A 19,456-nucleotide genomic window follows, 5' to 3' on the forward strand; every position below is an offset into this window, starting at 1 on the left:
TGCTTGCTTTCTCTCTCTCAAATAAATAAAATCTCAAAAAAAAAAAAAAAAAAAAAAGAAAGAAAGAAAGGGATATACCATGGTCATGGATTAGAAGACTCAATAATGTAAAAATAGTAATTTTTCCCAAATTGACCTACAGATTAAATGTAATCCCAATCAAAATCCAGCAGAACTTTGGAAATGGGCACGCTAACTCTAAAACTTAAAAAGATATGCAAAGGGCTAAAACTTTTTTTTTTTAAGATTTTATTTATTTATTTGACAGACAAAGATCACGAGTAGGCAGAAAGGCAGGCAGAGGCAGGCAGAGAGAGAGGAGGAAGCAGGCTCCCTGCCAAGCAGAGAGCCCGATGCAGGGCTCCATCCCAGGACCCTGGGACCACGACCTGAGCTGAAGGCAGAGGCTTTAACCCACTGAGCCACCCAGGCACCCCAGGGCTAAAACTCTTTAAGAAGAACAAGGAGGGAGGACCTGTTTTGTTGAATATCAAGCTACATAGTCTAGCAGACTGATGGAATAATATATAATATTTTGAAACATAAACATAAAATATAAAATCTAGAAGAAGATCCATGCATATATGGACACTAGATAAATGAGAAGTTTACCCTGCAGCTCAGTGGGGAAAGAAATGCTGTTTCAGTAAACTGTGTGGGATCAGGTGGACATCAATAGGGAAAAAATGAACTGTGACCTTACAACTTCATGCTATATCCAAGAACCAATTCCTAGTAGACTCTAGATCTAAATATGAAGTTTCCAAAAGACAATGTTTTTTGTTTTTAACAACGGATTATCTCTAACATCCCAAGAGACTGTGAGCATTCTGAGCTCAGTATCCCTTTCTAACTTTCTGTTGCTGTACTAACACAATGTCCAGCATGTAGTGGGTGGTCAACATGTATGTGCTGAATTAACACACATGGATTTAATTGTATGGTTATAGTTTCTGGTAGCCAGGGAACTCAGAAAACAAACTAGAGATACCCAAAGCTTAGAATGTAGCAAACCATAATTAAACACATGCATATTTATTTTCACTGCAGATTGAAGCGTAATGCAAAAAAGCACTTAAATATATCTAACGATTCTGGCAACTCTATCTACGATGCTTCTGGCCTTAAAGCAGATTCTCCTTCCTTGGTATGGCCACACTGTCAAGCTGTGTGATTCATCTGACGCTCACTGTACAAGGAACGGCAGGGTTTTCACACATCCCTTTCCTTCCCCAACTGTTATTTTCACAGTTGTTCTTTTTGTCTTTCTAGCTTCAGCCTAAACAGAACCTCTTTAAAGAAGCCGACCTTGACCAACCCACCTGAGTAGGAATTTTCCCTCCACTTGCCTATTGTCCTCTATCATACATTCTATTCTATATTTTACATCACAGTCCCCATTACTGCTTTTCATTATTTACTGACTGCATATTTTTAATCACCTCTTTCCCCTATGAGGTTGCAAGCATCACAAAGGTAGTAACTCTCTCAGTTTTGTTCAATACTCTCTAACTAACCAGAAGCCAGTACACTGCTTGGCACATGATAGGTGCTAAATGTATGCCAGCCTCTGTGTGACACATTGGTTCTACTTCTAGCTGTATATCCAACCAACATGCATCATATGCACCAAGATGGGCATATGCCAGAATATTCTGTAAGGGCCTATTTAGCCAGAGCGGCCCCACCTCGGTTGAACAAACTGAAATTGCCCCTGCCCCCGCCAGGGGAACTTATTTAAAAGCAAGTCCGGGAAACCAGTCCCAGGTAACAAAGCCCAAATACAAGGGTGGATCAGGTCAGGTAGAGATAACAGCCCGAATGCAGGGATGAGTCGGTCAGGTGGGGACATCCAATCAGTAAAGCACGTACTGTCTCCCTAGCTACCCAGGAGTGTGGGCCCCACCTTTTGGGCGCCAATTCTCACCAAGGTGATAGGCTAGTTCAAATGTCTACTATAGGGAAAATTGTAATTCAATTGGTCACTTACGCGTGACCTAGCATGACTGTGCAGCTTTCTCTGTGTGTTACAATCTCATTCGCCACCTGTGTGTGGCCAGGCCCAACCACATGGCCTTTGCTCTATAAAAGTTAGTCTGTGAGGCAGGGAGGGGTCGCGCTCTCTGTAAGAGGGGTGGCCCCGGCCGGTTGGTTTCTCGATGCTTGGCGCAAAATAAAGCTTTGCTTGACCTTCGCTTTTTATCAGTCTCGCTCCTTTAATCACGGATCCATTATTGGGGGACCCAACACTGGGGACCCAATAATTCAAGGCATCGTTATTCATAAAAAATCTAAACACTCAAACAAATGAACTTTATGTTAAAATTTGAGTAAACGCCTTAACTACCTAAGTATTTTGAAAGTAGAGAAAGCATCGTAACTCCATATCCTGCATACCACCAAGTCCTGTGGCCTGGAATGTATAAGGCATGCATTCCTGAAGTACTTATTTACTGAGCGGCAAAATAAAAACACTCTTACCTTGCCAAAGCTGCCTTTCCCAATAACTTTCAGGAAATCAAAGTCTGTTGGTTTAGCACTGAAAAAAATGAATGATGACAAGAATTAGTCTCCTAGAAACTGGAAAGATGTTAACTTTTAAACATTTCTTAGCACCTCACTCTTTACCAAGAAAATACTGGGAAAAATATTTTAGCATGAAGACTCCAGGTTTCACACTTGTAGTTCCTCATCTTGACTATAAAATAGGTAATAATGGATAGTAGTAAATATCTACTTGATGATAAGACATTTTACAACTTTATTAAAGCCTTGTTAGGTTCTGCTTAAGACAGATTTCATTAATAGTCCCTTTGGGAGAAAAGGACAGATCTATATGTCTATATATATATATATATATAGTTTTGAAGTCAATTTTATTTAACCATAAACCTCACCCATGTTGTTAATAAGGACACTGAGTAACTATATAAATTAGTAAAACATTCCAAGGACTACCTCATCTGGCAATTCTTTGGACACATAATATCACTTATTGTACATTACACATAAAAGACCTCTCTGCTTATTCTCATAGATGGTAATGCAGGAAATCCAGCAGAGAAACCAGAAGGAATACTACTTTTGTCCTTTTATTTATATTGACCTGTCAGGTGAAAACAACACTGCACATGGCAGCAGAAAGTGGAGCCAAAGCAGCCAGAAGAGCTTTTTCCTTCAACACACACCGAATCCCAAGTTGGACTAGGGAGAGGAGAATAACTCCATTTAGATTTTAAACTTCCTTTATTTTTCTTAAAGATTTTATTTATTTGAGAGAGAGACCACAAGCAGGAGGGGGAGGCAGAAAGAGAGGGAGAAGCAGACCCCTCCTCTGAGCAGGGAGGGAGCCCGACATGGGGCTCAATCCCAGGACACTGAGATCAAGACCTGAGCCAAAGGCAGACGCTTAACCAACTGAGCCACCCAGGTGCCCCTAGATTTTAAATTTTCTTTAATTCATTACTGAGATAAATGGTCAATTCAAACATGAGAGTAACACCAGGTCTAGGTTAAATAATAACAGGTAAAGATTAGGGAGATAAATACTTAACTAGGCTCAGGTGTTTTTCTTCTTCAAGAATCTGCTCTTTGGACTAGTTACTTTGTTCTTAAATGATATGCTGAGATACTGAAATAGTTTTTTTTTAAACGAACGTAATAGCAAAAAATCATGCAAATTCCTCAAACATAGTAAATAGGCTGAGGCAGTACCCAAGGCCCCAGTGTTAACTGTTGGTGAAGAATCCCAACTGAAAGTCAGTTTGTTTCTGCGTTGCCTGACCAACTCTGTGTATGTCAACAGAAAAGCAGCTCAAAACCAAACCTCTCCTTCCAGCTACCACCTCCCCCATTTCTTTGCTTTCCTTTGCAGTAAAACTCCTCAAGTAAGATATCTAAATTCTTTGTCTATTCCTGCTATCCTCTCCCTTAATTCACTCTTGAACTCCTCCCTATCAGGGTCTGTACCCACCATACCACTGAAATGGCTTGCAAAGGTCACCAATGACTTACCAAGTCCAGTGGTCAATTCTCAACACTTATTGCTTTACCAGCAACATTAACAGAGTGAATTACTACCCTCTTGAGACACTTTGTTCACCTGATTGTGTGACATCACATTCCCAGTTTTTCTACCTTATTGCAGTGCTGAATGACCCAATCCTTGGGCTATTTCTTATCTGTCTTTACTCACTAAGTGGATCAAAAAGGTGAGGGAAACATTACGTCCTGGGATAAAAGACAGACTACTCGAGAATGAATGCAGTGAACCTGAAGTATCATTACAAGCCAAGTACAGCAACATTATACATTCTCCAAACCATGGCAGATACCACTAATAGGTCAGGGCACTCCTCCAGCTGAGCCAAGATGTGGCCCTGGAATCCTTTGTATTCAGTGGTCTAACTTCTAATGAAATGCTGGCGTTGACATTCAAGATGAAGTCTGTAATTGCCATTCCTGCTCTTCCTCAAAATGCCTTCCCTGTGTTCAAGCAAATAAGGGACTATGAGAGGAACTGGTTAAAGCAAGTTTAATACCCTTTACTATGCTAATGTCCATCATGACTCCTCTGGAACAAGCTGGCTGACAACTAGGGTTGCAGCAGTAACACTGAGTACCAGTGAGAATACCCATTAAGCCTGTATGGATGCTTCTGTCAGAGTAACCTCCCAGGACTTAAGATCTCCTGAGAAATAGTCTACTGGCTTTACACACACACACGCGCGCGCACACACACACACAAACACACACGAGAAAAATAACAGCGAAACAGCAGACCCCAATTACAACTGGTGGATTTAAAAACTCCTCAGAACTCTATTAAAGCAATGCAAAGCTAGAGCAGTAAAACAGGCAAGCATATGATAGTATTATATTTACTATAACTATGGTTATTATATTTTACAGGGTTCTAGTTAAACTGGTCTAATTAAACTGGTATGTACATACACATGCACAAAAAAAGGTCTTCTCAGAATTCAGTTAGAGGAGGTTTGAAACAGACTTACTGAGGATTTCCAGATGGTCCCAGGTTGATGTTCTGTGAGGTAGAGTGTAGCTGTTGGGATGGGGGAAAAAGCAGTAACGCTTTTATTGGAGCTTCAAGGTTATCAGTCAATTAATGTTTCTGAAATAAAATATACTAACTCTACCATAGATATTGGATGTACTGCATGTTAAAGAAGCCTAAAGCCTAAAGAATCCTAATTCTTAACAAATGCAGTAACTTATTTGGAAACACACAATCAATATAATTATGATAAATTTCAAAAGCAGTTGTAAGGAAAAACACAAGGCAGAAATAAAGCTCACGGCTGTCAAATGAAGTACACTGGGGAAAGCTCCTTGGACAAGGTAGATGTAGAAACCACAATTTAGGAAGGATCATTTCTACATTTAAAAAGCTGGTTAAAATGGCTGTCTGTTTTTTCAAAATTTCAAATAATTGTTTATTAATTTATGATATGGAAATGATAATATGATGATGAAGACTGCTAAAGCTGGATTGAATTATAGGAGACAGACCTATTTCTAAATCAAATACATGTAGACAAGAGTGCTTTTCTTTCTAATTCCACCACTGTAGTCAAATAAAAATTTTACTCTTCTCTTTACAATAATTAATATAGTAAATTTGATCCCTAATATTAATTTAGAAGTAAATCTTTACTTACTATGCCATAAAGCAATTTAACTAAAAAAAAATTCTCACTCACTAATAATTAGCTAGAAATTTAACCCCAAATCCCGTAAGATTAATCTCGTGATCTTGTTAATATGAGCACTTTTTATAAAACCAACTGTAAGTGAATTCTGCTTCACATAAATTCCCTTTGAGATTCCTTATGCATAGAGAATTAAAACAGTTATAGATATCCCAAATATGCATACTTTTACTACAGCCCTGCATAATTATCCTTCAAGTAAATTATAGATATGAGCTTTAAAAATTTTTTCTCTTTAATCAGAACCAAAAAATTTTACCTAAGCAATTTTTTTATTAGAGACATATATCATACAGATTTCCACTTAAATTCATTTGAAACTTATAATCTCCAGAGTGCAAACTACTTTTAAAATAAAGGGCAAAAGTTCCTAAGCACCAATACATTTCTTATAAAATAACAATACTGGCATCAGCTTTTAACTTATAAAACAAAATTTCCTATCAATATCTCTACATCAAAAATCTTCATATAATACATTTTCAGCCCGCAGAAGACACAAATACAGAAGACTACACAATCTAGCACAAAACAAAAAAAAAAGTATAAAAAATCTGGTTTGAGAAATGAGAAGCATCCTGTTGTGCCATAATTTTAACATGCAGGAATCTTTTCTGTTTATGTATTATAGTGTTCCAGAGAATCTGATAACATAATACAAACTAAGTTACAATTTTGATACATTTATTCTTTTAATGAAAGTGCAGAAAACTGATGGATCATTTCTTTTTAAGATTTTATTTATTTATTTGTCAGAGAGAGAGAGAAGCAAGAGAGAGTGAGCACTGGCAGACAGAGGCAGAGGGAGAAGCAGGCTCCCTGAGGAGCAAGGAGCCCGATGTGGGACTCGATCCCAGGACGCTGGGATCATGACCTGAGCCGAAGGCAGCTGCTTAACCAACTGAGCCACCCAGGCGTCCCAAGGATCATTTCTTTTTAAAGATTTAGTTCAGAGGGAGAGGAAGAGAGCTCAAGGGTGAGCAGGGGGAGGGGAAGAAGGAGAGACTCTTCAAGCTGACTTCCTATTGAGTGTGGAGCCCCATGCAGGCAAGCCTAGAAACTATGAAATCACGACCTGAGCCAAAACCAAGAGACAGTCACTTAACCAACTGGGCCACCCAGGCCCCCCCAAATTGGATCACTTTTCCATTCAATTAACTCTCCTCATATAGATGAGGGAAGAGGAATTCAATAAGCATGGATTAAAGAATAGGACAACCTATATGCCCTGAATCACACCGAGCACAATGATAATGGAAATTATTGGGAAATATAATCAGATAACTTTTTATTCTATCTACTATATTTAATGATTATACTAAACCAAGGATGAGATATAATTTATTAACAGTGAACACTAATAAGATGCATAAGTTTCTTGACTTTTTTTGGCCTCTACTTTTCTCTCACTAAATAAGGTGAAAGGGGGGCACCTGGGTGGCTCAGTGGGTTAAAGCCTCTGCCTTCGGCTCGGGTCGTGGTCCCCGGGTCCTGGGATCGAGGCCCGCATCGGGCTCTCTGCTCAGCGGGGAGCCTGCTTCCTCCCTTCTCTATCTGCCTGCCTCTCTGCCTACTTGTAATCTGTCAAATAAATAAATAAAATCTTTAAACATAAATAAATAAATAAATAAGGTGAAAGGTCCAGATGCCCTGAAAGATATTTTCTGGCTATTAATTAAGTTATCCACTTAGAAGTCCTTAATAAACAGCTACACCAGGGTGGCTAGGTGGCTTAGTCAGTTAAACATCCCACTGGTGATTTTGGCTCAGGTCATGATCTCATGGGTCTTGAGACTGAGCCACTGGTTGGGCTCTGCACTTAGCAGGGAGTCTGCTTGAGATTCTCTTTCACCCATTTCTGAAGACTTTTTTTTAATCCATATTTTAAAACTGCAAGAGATCCTAGTCCTAGTTTCCAATTTTATGGATGAAAAAAGAGAAAGGAAATGAAATTCAGATCTGAACAAAACGTGGCAGAGAACAGGAACCAGAACTTGGGAAGGTCTCTTTAGTCTGGTTCTTTCTTCAAAACCAGCTGTCTCCTACAGCAAGGAAAGGTATTTTTCAAATGACCTAAACCTATATCCTCTCAACATGATTGCCAAGCAAAACATGGAAAATCAGGGTTACATACATTTTATTCTTTAGAATATTTTTAATAGTTTCATCTTTTTCAATTAAAAATATATACTCATAGTTGGAAAATAGGGAAAGAAAAAATGCTTGTGAAAAATCTATAACTGGGGTGCCCGGGTGGCTCAGTGGGTTAAAGCCTCTGCCTTCAGCTCAGGTCATGATCCCAGGGTCCTAGGATCGAGCCCCACATCGGGCTCTCTGCTCTACAGGGAGCCTGCTTCCTCCTCTCTCTCTCTGCCTGCCTCTCTGCCTACTTGTGATCTCTGTCACTTAAATAAATAAAATCTTTAAAAAAAATCTGTAACCTTATTAACCAATGATTTTGCAAATATTACAGCAACTGCACGTAGTCTTTACATAATGTTAAAAAACTACTGGAATCATACTGTGAGAATATGCCTGTAAAATTTTATACCCTGATTTCAGGTAACAGTATGTCAAAACTTACTATCCTAAAAAATATTCTCAAAATGTATAATATATGGGGACAAACATTATTTAATTAATATTTAAATTGATTCTAATTCTTCATATAAACTGTACTATAGTGAGTATTCTTTTCTGTGTGAAGAATTATTTCATTTGCATCAACTCCTAAATAACTTGAATATTTTCATATTTGGTAAATATTGCCAAATTGTTTTCCAAAAGAGTTGCATAATATTATGCCAATGCCAGGAAAGCCTGAGGGTGCCTACTGTGCTCTACCCTTATCTGTCCTGAAATATTTTATTTACTTTACATTTTTGTTAATTTGGCAGAGAAAAAAATCTCTGTTGTACAAATTTCACTTGCTACTGCACTGATGGATTGAACATTCCCCCATATATCTATTTACTAACAGTATTTCTTCATGCCTCTTTTCTCTTAATCTACTGGGGTCTTATTAAGTGTCCTTTTCAAAAATCCATTTGTATGACATTTTTACATAATATTTTTCCTTCTTATGCCTTATTTATACAAGTGCTGTCCTAGTTTGTTTCCCTTTTGACAAGCTGCACAGATATAAAATTAAAATATCCTTTTATGTTGTCCTAGGACCAACCATGTCACAAATGGAAAAGATAAATCAGTTCTCTAAACTGAAAACCCTCTTGTGGCATCAGAGATGGAAAATTACAACTTTATAGTAGTCACAAAAAAAGAATAGGTCTATTTTCCAAATGAAGATTTTTAGCTGTGCGACAGTAACATTCTGATTCATGTTATCTTTTAAATCACAAAAACAGAACCATGACAAAATAAGACATTATAAAGACAAAAACACCCTTCAACACAACACCTTTGATTTTTATGTCTATATTAAGCAAACATATATAGTTTTCATCACTTTTTAATTATAAAGGTATTACCATATTTATATATACTTTTTCATTATAATTTTAATTGCTAAATAATAATTCTCCGGGCTAAGTTTTATAATTTACCTTTCTCACATCACTTTCTAAAGTAAATGTTGAAAACATCTTTATAATATGCTACAGCTTATTCTATTTACCTATTTGTTTTCACAATTGATTTTAAAAAATAAGAATTTCCTTGTCTTGATTTGGAATGCATACTGATTATGTGCCTGTACCTACAGGAATAAGACTTAGTTGATGCCAACTGGCATATGTATAGTGATTGGCTTTCTGAATATAAAAACTTGGGAATGTAGAGAAAGAAGTATTCAATTAACATTGTGGTTGAAAGGCCTTTCCTGCTGGTCAAAATTCAAAAAAACAGCTTAAGTATGTCAATGATTATGAAGGTATATAATGATAAAAAATTAAGATGTAACGTAAAGGCAGAATATAAAATTGTACATACTGTGCAATTAAAATTAGGTAACTAAAAAATCCTTATATATTAAGAGAAGATTAGAAAGAAAACCACTAAAATATTAAAATTACTGCTCTGGTTAGTGATAAGAAAGCAATACATCTATTTTTTTTTTGAAGATTTTTTATTTATTTGACAGAGAGAGAGTGAGCACAAGCAGGGGAGTGGTGGCAGGCAGAGAGAGAGAGAGGGAGAAGCAGGCTCCCCAAGGAGCAGGGAGCCAGATGTGGGGCTTGATCCCAAGACCCTGGATTCTGACCTGCACCAAAGGCAGATGCTTAACCAACTGAGCCACCAGGTGCCCCTACATCTATTTTCAAAATTTCTACTAACGAACTTCCTACTACTCTTCCTACTAAATGTTAGCATGTATTGCTTTTTTTATCACAGACATCCTCATTTTATAAATTTTATAAAAAATAGTAATCAGTAAAAGGTGTACGCATTTGTTCTTATGTATTCTAGAGAGCAGAAAATTTACAATGGATGAAATTACAAAATTTTAAGTATATGTTGCCGTAAAGTTGCCAGTAATTTCATCTTTGGGGAATGGTATTTTTTCTGTTAAAAAATACAATCCCTCTTACTACCTTCTGAGTAGTTCTTTCATCCTCATCTTCAGATGGATCTGACTGATGTTTTGGGCTGTCCATTTGAAGGAATGCTCTGACATCTGGACTAAAAACAAAAATTAACTTTATTATGACTTTGAAAGCATTTCTATAGCTTTTCTCCCTTTTAAAATGAAAATAACCACAGTAGTATTTAAAGAATGAAAGCCAATACAATCCATCAGTATTATTATAAAAGGAACAAACTGATTAATTTTTTAAAAATAGGGAATTCAACAAATGGTCAAAGATATCAACAAGGCAGTTCATAAAGAAAAAGACCCAAATGGTAAGGAAGATGTCTAGCTTAATTAATAATAAAAGAAATACAAATTAAAACACTAATAAGATATCATTTTATGTCCATTAACTGGCTAAAAGTTAGAAAGATAGATAACATCGGAAGTTGGTATGGATATAGGGAAAGAGACACCCTCATGCATTGCTAGTAAGAATGTGAAATGAGGCAACTTTTCTGAAAAGAAATTTGGCAATACTTGGTGAAACTGTGTCTGCATTTTTCCTGGGCCCAGAAATTCCAGTTCTAGGAATAAACCACAAAAAAAATTATGTGCAGTTTTGAAAGACACATAACTAGGATACTGACTGTAACTTTCTAATAGTAAATCAAAAGCAAAATAGACATCTGCCACTAGAGAAATCAGTAAGAAAGCTATGGTCACTGACCACAGAGAATTCTACTCAAGTCAGAAACAAGGTTGTACAGTATCATTTTTGTATATATATATTAAATATTCACAGATACAAAGCAATATTCAATAAAACAAATTCCAAAGACATAACAAATACATGAAAGTGGGTATCAATGGGAAGGATGAAGAGATGGGTATGAAGATCAAACATGAAGAGAAACAAATGAGACTAAAATACGAGAGAGGCCTTGGTGCACTAATGCACTGAGAGGACTGCATTAATGACAACCCTGAGGGATGATTTAATCCCTGTATCTGAGGTATCTCTTCCTCACATTGTCTTTAATGATTAAGTAAAGTATACATTCATTGTAGGAAATTCAGAAAGATGAAAAATAATTTTTAAAAAACAGTAGGGCTGATGAGAACATATAACAGCCACTGTGGAAAAGAGCTTGGCAGTTCTTCGAAAAGTTAAACACAGAATTTCCATGTGACTAAGCAATTCCATTCCTAGGTATGTACCAAGAAAAATAATAACATATTCACACAAAAATTCACAAATGTTCATAGCAGCATTATTCACATAGCCAAAAAGTAGAAATAACCCAAATGTTTATCAGCTAATGAATGGACAAACAAAATGTAGCATATCCACACAAGAATATTATTCTGTCATAAAAAGGAATGAAGTACTGACACATGATATTCCATGGAAGAACATCAAAAACATCAGGCTAAAAAAAAAAAAAAGATGAAAAAGGACATATATTATAAGACTGCATTTATATGAAATGTCCACAATAGGCAAACCCATAGTGATAGAAAAGCAGATTAGTGGTTGCTAAGGGTTGGGGGAAGCAGAAATTCAAAAGTACTGTTAACCCTTCAACAACATGGGGGTTAGGGACAGCAATGCCCCATGCAGTTGAAAATCCATGTGTTACTTTTGATTCCCCCAAAATTTAACTACTGACAACTTGCTGTTGACCCAAAGCCTTACCACTAACATAAAAAGTTAACGTTTACTTTGTGTTATATGTATTACCTACTGTATTCTTAGAATAAAGTAACATATAGAAAATGTTATTAAGAAAACCATAAGAGAAAATGTATTTACAGTACTGTCCTGCAGTTATCAATAAATAACCAGGCATAAACAGACCCACAGTTCAAACCCATGTTGTTCAAGGGTCAATTGTAGTCTCTCTGGAGTGATGGTGTTAGATTAGCTTTGAGGCAACAGAATTGGATAGTTGTGATGGTTGTACAGCAATGTGATTATATTAAATACCACAAAATTGTATACTTTAAAAATAATTAAAAGGGTGAATTATATTTATGTGAGTTGTATCTCAATAAAATTTTTTTTATTTTATTTTTTTTTTTTAACAAACCCTTATGTCGAGGGAGGGCTGACTTTCAATATATCACTGCGAGGGAGCTGCTCTGCTATGTACGAAGCCCCGACCCAGAAGCAGGCTGTCTCGGATTGGTTTAGCACCAGGTTCCCCATGAACCTGCGTTGCGTGATGGGCGAGGAGAGGGGCGGCCCCCTTTCCGGCCGTGCCCCATTTCCCGAGATGAGGGGCTCTCTGCACCTAACCCCAGTCCTGACGCGTGGTGGGACACACCACACCACGCAGGGCACATGCAGTGGCCTGCCGGCAGGGACCACGGGGAACCGGCCATCTTAGGCCATCCGAGGCCAACCGAGGCCAACCGAGGCTCCACAGCGCTGCAGCATTGTTTGCCTGGGTGGGATTCTGATTTAGAGGCGCTCAGTCATAATCCCACAGATGGTAGCTTTGCCCCATTGGCTCCTCAGCCAAGCACTAAAAATTTCTTTTAAAGGTGAAGTTGAGGATCTTCACTCTTACCACACAGAGGCAACTATTACTAATCTTGGTTGTATTTTATTTCAATTTTTTTCCTGCACTGTTAAGACCATTCTGTATTTAAAATATTTTGATCTTAACTATTTTTCACCTAAGTATTACATCGTAAACATTTCCCCATGTTGTTAAAAACTCCTTGTAAACAGTCACTCTTGATAGATGTATGATGTTGCATAATAAGAGTGCACTAAATGTTACTCAATGATTCTTTAGCTTGAAGATATATATAGATGGCCTCCAACTTTTTACTATACAATTTACACTGCTATAAATAATGTTGCAATTGATAATCTTCATGCATAACATTAGAACTGCATTTACCATTTTCACTATAGGTTTTTAAAAATACACTGATTTATAAATAATTTTCAGGCTTTAAATACAGTTTGTTAAGCTGATTTCCAGAGAGGTTATACTAATTTATTCTCTCCCAGCAGTATATGTACATTCTAAAGATTCTCTCTAGCTCTTATTAGCATTAAATATTAGTTTATATTACTATCTTTAATAATACAAGTGAAAAATAGTAATTTAAAGAAAAGGCACTCAACTTTATTAGTAATCAGTGAAATACAAATTAAAGCAACAGTAAAATACCACGACTCACTCATCAGAATGGCTAAAACTGAAGAGACTAACAATAATAAGTGTTGGTGAGGTGAGCAGTGATCTCAGACATGGATAGTGGAAGTATTATCTGGTACAATCACTTTGGAAAACATTTTTAACATTATCCCCTAAGGTTAAACATATAATACACTGCAACCCAGAAGTTCTACTCCAGATTTATCAGAAATGTTTGCTCATGTGCACAAAAAGACATGTTAATGGCAACATTATTCGTAACAAAATAAAAATAACTCAAATGTGCATCAGCAGTAAAATGGATAAACTGGAGTATATTCATACAATGGGCTATTATACAGCAGTGGAAATCATCAAATTATATTTGTCCAACAACATATTTGTGCTTATATTTGTGTCCAACAACATAAATGACTCTCACATGGTTGAAAACAAGCCAGATAGAGAATACATACTGCATGATTCCATGTATTATGAAGTACAACAATGGCACCTTAATCTATCCTGCTAAAAATCAGGAGAATCATTATCTTTGGGAAGGAGGGAAGGAAGAGAGGTTCAGAGGAGGCATGTGAGGGGTTTCCTGTGTGCTCGTAATGTTCTATTTTTTGGCCTCAGGGGTGGGAACTCAGATGTGTTCAACTTCTCATAGTTCATTAAGCTGTATAATCATGATTTGTGCTCTTTTCTGTATGTGTTATCCTGCAATAAAGCTAAAATAAGGTATTTTTACTCCTATTTGCATTTCTTATATAAGGAATTACTCAGTTTCTCTGGTAATTAATCAGCCACTTGTATCTCCTCTTTTACAAATCATTAATGTGCTCTGTCCATTTCTTTTGGTGTCTTAAGTGTGTACTATCTGTACAAGCGCTTTCTATATTAAGTATATTTTATCTATTGTCCTTTACTATGGGAAGATTTTCCTACATTTTTGGTCTTTAATTTCACTTGTGATTTCTGGGGTTCAAAAGTTTTTATTAAGTCAAACATCATTGTTTTACTTTACAATACATCATGCACTACTAATAAGCTCAGAAAACCCTTTATTTAATCTAGAAATCAGAGATGTAAGTATTAACCTAATCTTATTCCAGTTTTTAAATAATTCTAAACATAAATTTTAATAAATAGTTTTAAAAGAAGCAAGCAGAAGTATTTTTATTTTTTAGGTAATCTCTACACCCAACATGGGGCTCGAACTCACAACCGCAAGATCAAGACTTACACGCTCCACTGACTGAGCCAACCGGGTACCCCATTAAGCAAAGGTATTTTTAAAGTGCATTTCCTCAACACAGGAGGAACAGGTACACATTAGGTGTTCAAGATACACTTGATGATTGGCTTCTCTTCTTGCTCTCTTTAATCTATTTCATAGTTTGAGGTATAAAGTAAAAGTGTGAAAATTAACAAAGCTCTGTTAACACCAAGCTGAGATTCAGAAAATACAAAATGTCATTTTTTATTAAAAAGAAAACGTCAGTGAAAAATTAAGTTTGAAAAAACTCTTGGCTATTTATTTTTGGAATTCTATAAATGTCCTCTACCCTGAATGCAATGGTGGCGTTATCACGTGTATAGGTACATAAAAATCCATTAGGTTATATACTTAAGAATTATGTATTTTATGGTATAATGTTAAAATGAAAATAATCAAATTGCCTTTAATTGACTTTTAATACCAAATATAACATCTCTGAAATGCTGTAGTTCCAGATCCAGAATCAATATTTAGAATTTAATACATAGTGGTAGAGGTTCTGAGTAATACTTCAAAATGCCAGGAGAAATAATCACCAGCAACAACATTTGTTCTGTATTTATTCCATGTGAGGCTCTGTCAAAGAAGACAAATTCAACCTCTCGATTTATGAACTCTATTTCAAACAAGCCACTAATGTGACAATCTGAAGTAATCTCAAGTGCAGACAGCAAAAATTAATGGTTAGGGAGTGGATCTAAGCTGAAGACCCAAAAATGAAAACACATGTCAAACCACAGATCTTACCTGTATGTTCCTAGGTATTTCTGATATGACTCACCTTTCCGGCTTATTAGCATGAGACCCACACAGGGCTGGGAAAGCCCCTCACATTAAGTGGCTGCCTGCAATGCTGGGCGGAGAAGGCGTGGAGACCTTGTCTGGGTCAACAGAATAGTGCTCCAGGTGGAACGAGGATTGTGGCATGTGTGCGTGACCCTTGCCAACTCCTTCAGCCCTATCTCCTTTCTGAAAACCTACTCCATATTCTAGTCACTGTGAAATGTAAACACTTAAATGTCTTCAACATGTCCGGCTTTTTGTAGATTCTATTACATGTACTACTCCTTTTGCCTGATGTACTCCCTACCTTTTCTTGAACAACTGCACATCCTTTAAATCCAGGAAGGCTTGTTTGCCCTCCTCCGAAGGAAAACTGGCCACATTTTTCTCCATTATCTTCTAGTACCTCTATCATAAAACTTTCTTCCCTTTAATTGCTTGTTTGCATGTCTGTTTCTCCCACTAGACTGGGAGCCTGTGCCTCTGGCAGGTTCTTTGTATTACCAATGCATACAGCAGATACTTAATAAGTTCTTTTAAAAAAAGTTTTTATTTAAGCCAAACTATAGAAAGAGCCCAGATGTCCACTGACAGATGAATGGATAAAGAAGATGTGGTGTATATGTGTACACACACACACACACACACACACACATATATACACACAATGGAATATTACACAGCCATCAAAAAAAGAAATCTTGGCATTTGCAACAACATGGATGGAACTAGAGGGTATCATGCTAAGCAAAGTAAGTCACTCAGAGAAAGACAATTATCATATGATCTCACTGATATGCAGAATTTAAGAAACAAGGCAGAGGATCACAGGGAAAGAAAGGAAAAAATGAAACAAGATGAAACCAGAGAGGGAGACAAACCATAAAAGATCTTAATCTGAGGAAATAAATGGAGGATTGCTGGAGGAGAGGAGGGTGGGGAGATGGGGTGGCTGGGTGATAGATACTAGGGTGGGTATGCGTTGTGGTGAGCTCTATGTATTATGTAAGACTGATGAATCACAGACCTGTACCCTTGAAACAGATAATACACTATATGTTAACTAGAAAAAGAAAATAAATAAATAAATAAAAATATATAAATCAGCTCAGCGCTTTGGCTGAGCATATGTCAAAAAAACAAACAAAAAACAAAACAAAACCCCAAAACCAAACAAAATAAAATTCTGATGAGCAATTTTAAAAAAAGTTATTATTTAAATTCAAGTTAGTTAACATATAGTGTAATATTAGTTTCAGGTGTACAATATAGTGATTTAACAAATGCTTTCTGAATATAATTAGAAAAATTATATTACTCTGTACTATGTAACTCTGTACTATGCAAAGTTCTTTCAAGTTTAATCTACAAAACTAATACAAGTACAAAAGAAAGAAAGACAATAACTAGGGTCTTGAATATGGGGCCTTGAGTTGATGGAGGGAAAAGAAGATTAAGAACACCAGGGGAAAACTGCTTGAGGATTTTACAAACACATACAGCACAATAATATTCCACAGAATGTATAAAATCTGTATCAGTAGCTTATTCGATATTCTTAGATTTGGCTTCAGCACCTCTTCAAAACACAATGAAAATTACTTACTGGTTGTAAAGTTCTGGATACCTAACTAAGTTCTGAATGAATTCATTCAGTCCTGCTCTTCTTTGTTTAATAAAATCTGTTAAGAGAGACATAAACTATTAGGATTATTTATGTCAGACTATGATTATCAATACAGTTGTGTAAGAATGGACAACCAAAAGACAGTGCATTTTGATCAATAAGCTATTTCTTAATTCATGTTTCTTGATAACAATAAGAAATACTTAGAAATACATATATTTTTAAATATATAAATACAATGATTATAAAATTAAAATCAAGCAGAAAACATATCTCCCAAAAGAGAACTCTCCAAAGAAATGTCCAATTTAGGTTCTAAATAAATTCACTACAAAACTTGGAGAGGGGCCTTGTTTTGTCCAACTCCTCAAGTACTACCAGCTAATGAATAAAGATTAACACAATGACACTGGTGATGGAAAATTGCATTAATTTAAAAAAGTAACAAGAATTACTGGAAATCCTTGTAACTGGCTAACTGAGTATCAATTAACCAGTTACAAGGATTTCCAGTAATTCTTGTTACTTTTTGGTGAGTATCACCAAAACTTGGCTGCTAAAAAATTCCCCCTGCTAAACATCCCTTGAAAAATACAACGGAACAATTTTCTAAAAAACGACTGTCTAGCAACTTCAAAGTGTTTTGACTTGATAATTAAGGATTATGCATCAGCAGGTTAGCAATAAAGGTTAAGCACAAAAGTCTCTTCGAATTAAAAATACTTTATTCAAGCATCTTTGCTACTTACTAGTTAACTGACCTTGAACCTCTCTGAGATTTAAATCCTTACTTGTAAAATGAGGATAACATTTATACCTCTTAATGCTGTTATAGGATTGAGACAATGCATATTAGTTTACAGTAAAATGTCTGGTAGACAGAGCACAATCTTTAGCTATTACTATTTTTGTTATTGTTGTTGTTATTTATTGTTGTAGGGTTACAAATCCACCAACCTAAACCCTAATTTGTAAGAAATATACTCTAAAAATGGAAAAAAAAAAAACCCAGAATGCTTGAGAAAGTGTCTCAAAGGGTGAATTTCTCAATAAAAATCTATAAACAATATTCAACTCAAGAATGAGTTTTGGTTTAGTAAAATGGTTTCTACTTAATAAAGATTTTAATGTACAATGTTTGTCACCAAAATTATGGGTTGTTTCTAGTCACTTAGGTTTATCTCCATTTCTTAAAGGTAAGGTATGGCTAAAAAAGAAAAAATGTAAGTCAGATCTGGTCTGTTAGATCCAAATGCACTTAGTACCTTTTTGTTGTTCAATTGTGAATTTCTTGAAGAATTTCAGGATGGTATCTTATAAAACTCTTCCAAGGGCATTCTTCTATTTACCACAGTGCAAAGCTTAAGTGAGGTTTACATTAGAAACTACACTTGAAACAGTTATTTTTCAGGAACTGAACGTAGTAACAAAGGAGAAAGCTAAAATGAATGACTACATTTGAGACAGTCAGAGAAAAGTTAATGATTATAGGGATGCAGCTCTAACCTGTTCTGTGGATACTTACTAAAGGTACATTTTACATTGGGAGATAACTGTAAGAGTAAGTTTCTGTCTTTAGTTGAGCTACAGCCCATGCTGCAGTAAGTATAACTAGACCTTCCATTTCGTTGCTGACTTTGAACAGTTTTTGAAAGCCCTATGGAAAACCCAACATGAGAAAGAAGTCAGTAATGAAAAAAGAAGCCCTACAGTAGTCAGAGATTTGAGGAAATTCCACGCTTAATTTGTAGATAAACATTAAGCATGCAAATATCTTTAAAAATTCCAGGTAAGATTAAAATGGATACAAGTCCATTACTGGGTGAGTCCCAAGAATTTATATACAGCTGACATACTGTCTTTAGGAATTATAGTTAGAGATAAATATATATACATATAGGCTTGTGCACAGGGAGAAGGGGTGGAGGGGGACAGGGAAAGAATCCCAAGCAGGTTCCACACTGTGTGGGATTTGATCCCATGACCCAAGGATCATGACCTGAGCCAAAATCAAAGGTCAGATACTTAACCAACTGAGCTACCTAGGAGCGCTTGGAGAAATATATTTTTAAAAATCTCTCCAATTAAGAACTTAAGTGAATTTATCTGTTGTAACTCAAAAGAAATTTCAATTAGAGACTGAAATCAATGCTTAGACAATAAAATGAGAGGTTTAGTCTCTAGAGTGCATATGAAAATGACCTATACAGATTTCTCTGTCATTTCACTGCTTCAAGAAAAATCAACCAAGAGGACACAATTTCCAGTACTGTGGGACAGGGGGGAAAAAATCACCAAACTCTGAAGTAAGGAGGCCTTGGGTTTTAATCCTAATACTACCACTTG

The 19,456-nt window shown here is 36.2% G+C and overlaps 1 protein-coding gene across 4 annotated transcripts in view; it reads right to left on the bottom strand.

Moving 5' to 3' along the window:
• Positions 1-19,456, bottom strand: part of LOC308341918 (serine/threonine-protein kinase Sgk3) — a 140,889-nt gene that overhangs the window by 34,372 nt on the left and 87,061 nt on the right. For all 4 annotated transcript variants that reach the window (XM_080802050.1, XM_080802051.1, XM_080802048.1 and 1 more), the window contains 4 exons: positions 17,090-17,165; positions 10,280-10,367; positions 5,013-5,062; positions 2,482-2,539 (listed from right to left, as the gene is read on the bottom strand). In XM_080802050.1, coding sequence (XP_080658176.1) covers positions 2,482-2,539; positions 5,013-5,062; positions 10,280-10,367; positions 17,090-17,165 — 272 coding nt within the window. The remainder of the gene's footprint in view (positions 1-2,481; positions 2,540-5,012; positions 5,063-10,279; positions 10,368-17,089; positions 17,166-19,456) is intronic.

Source organism: Martes martes, assembly GCF_963455335.1.
Source record: "Martes martes genome assembly, chromosome: 4".
Taxonomy (NCBI): domain Eukaryota; kingdom Metazoa; phylum Chordata; class Mammalia; order Carnivora; family Mustelidae; genus Martes; species Martes martes.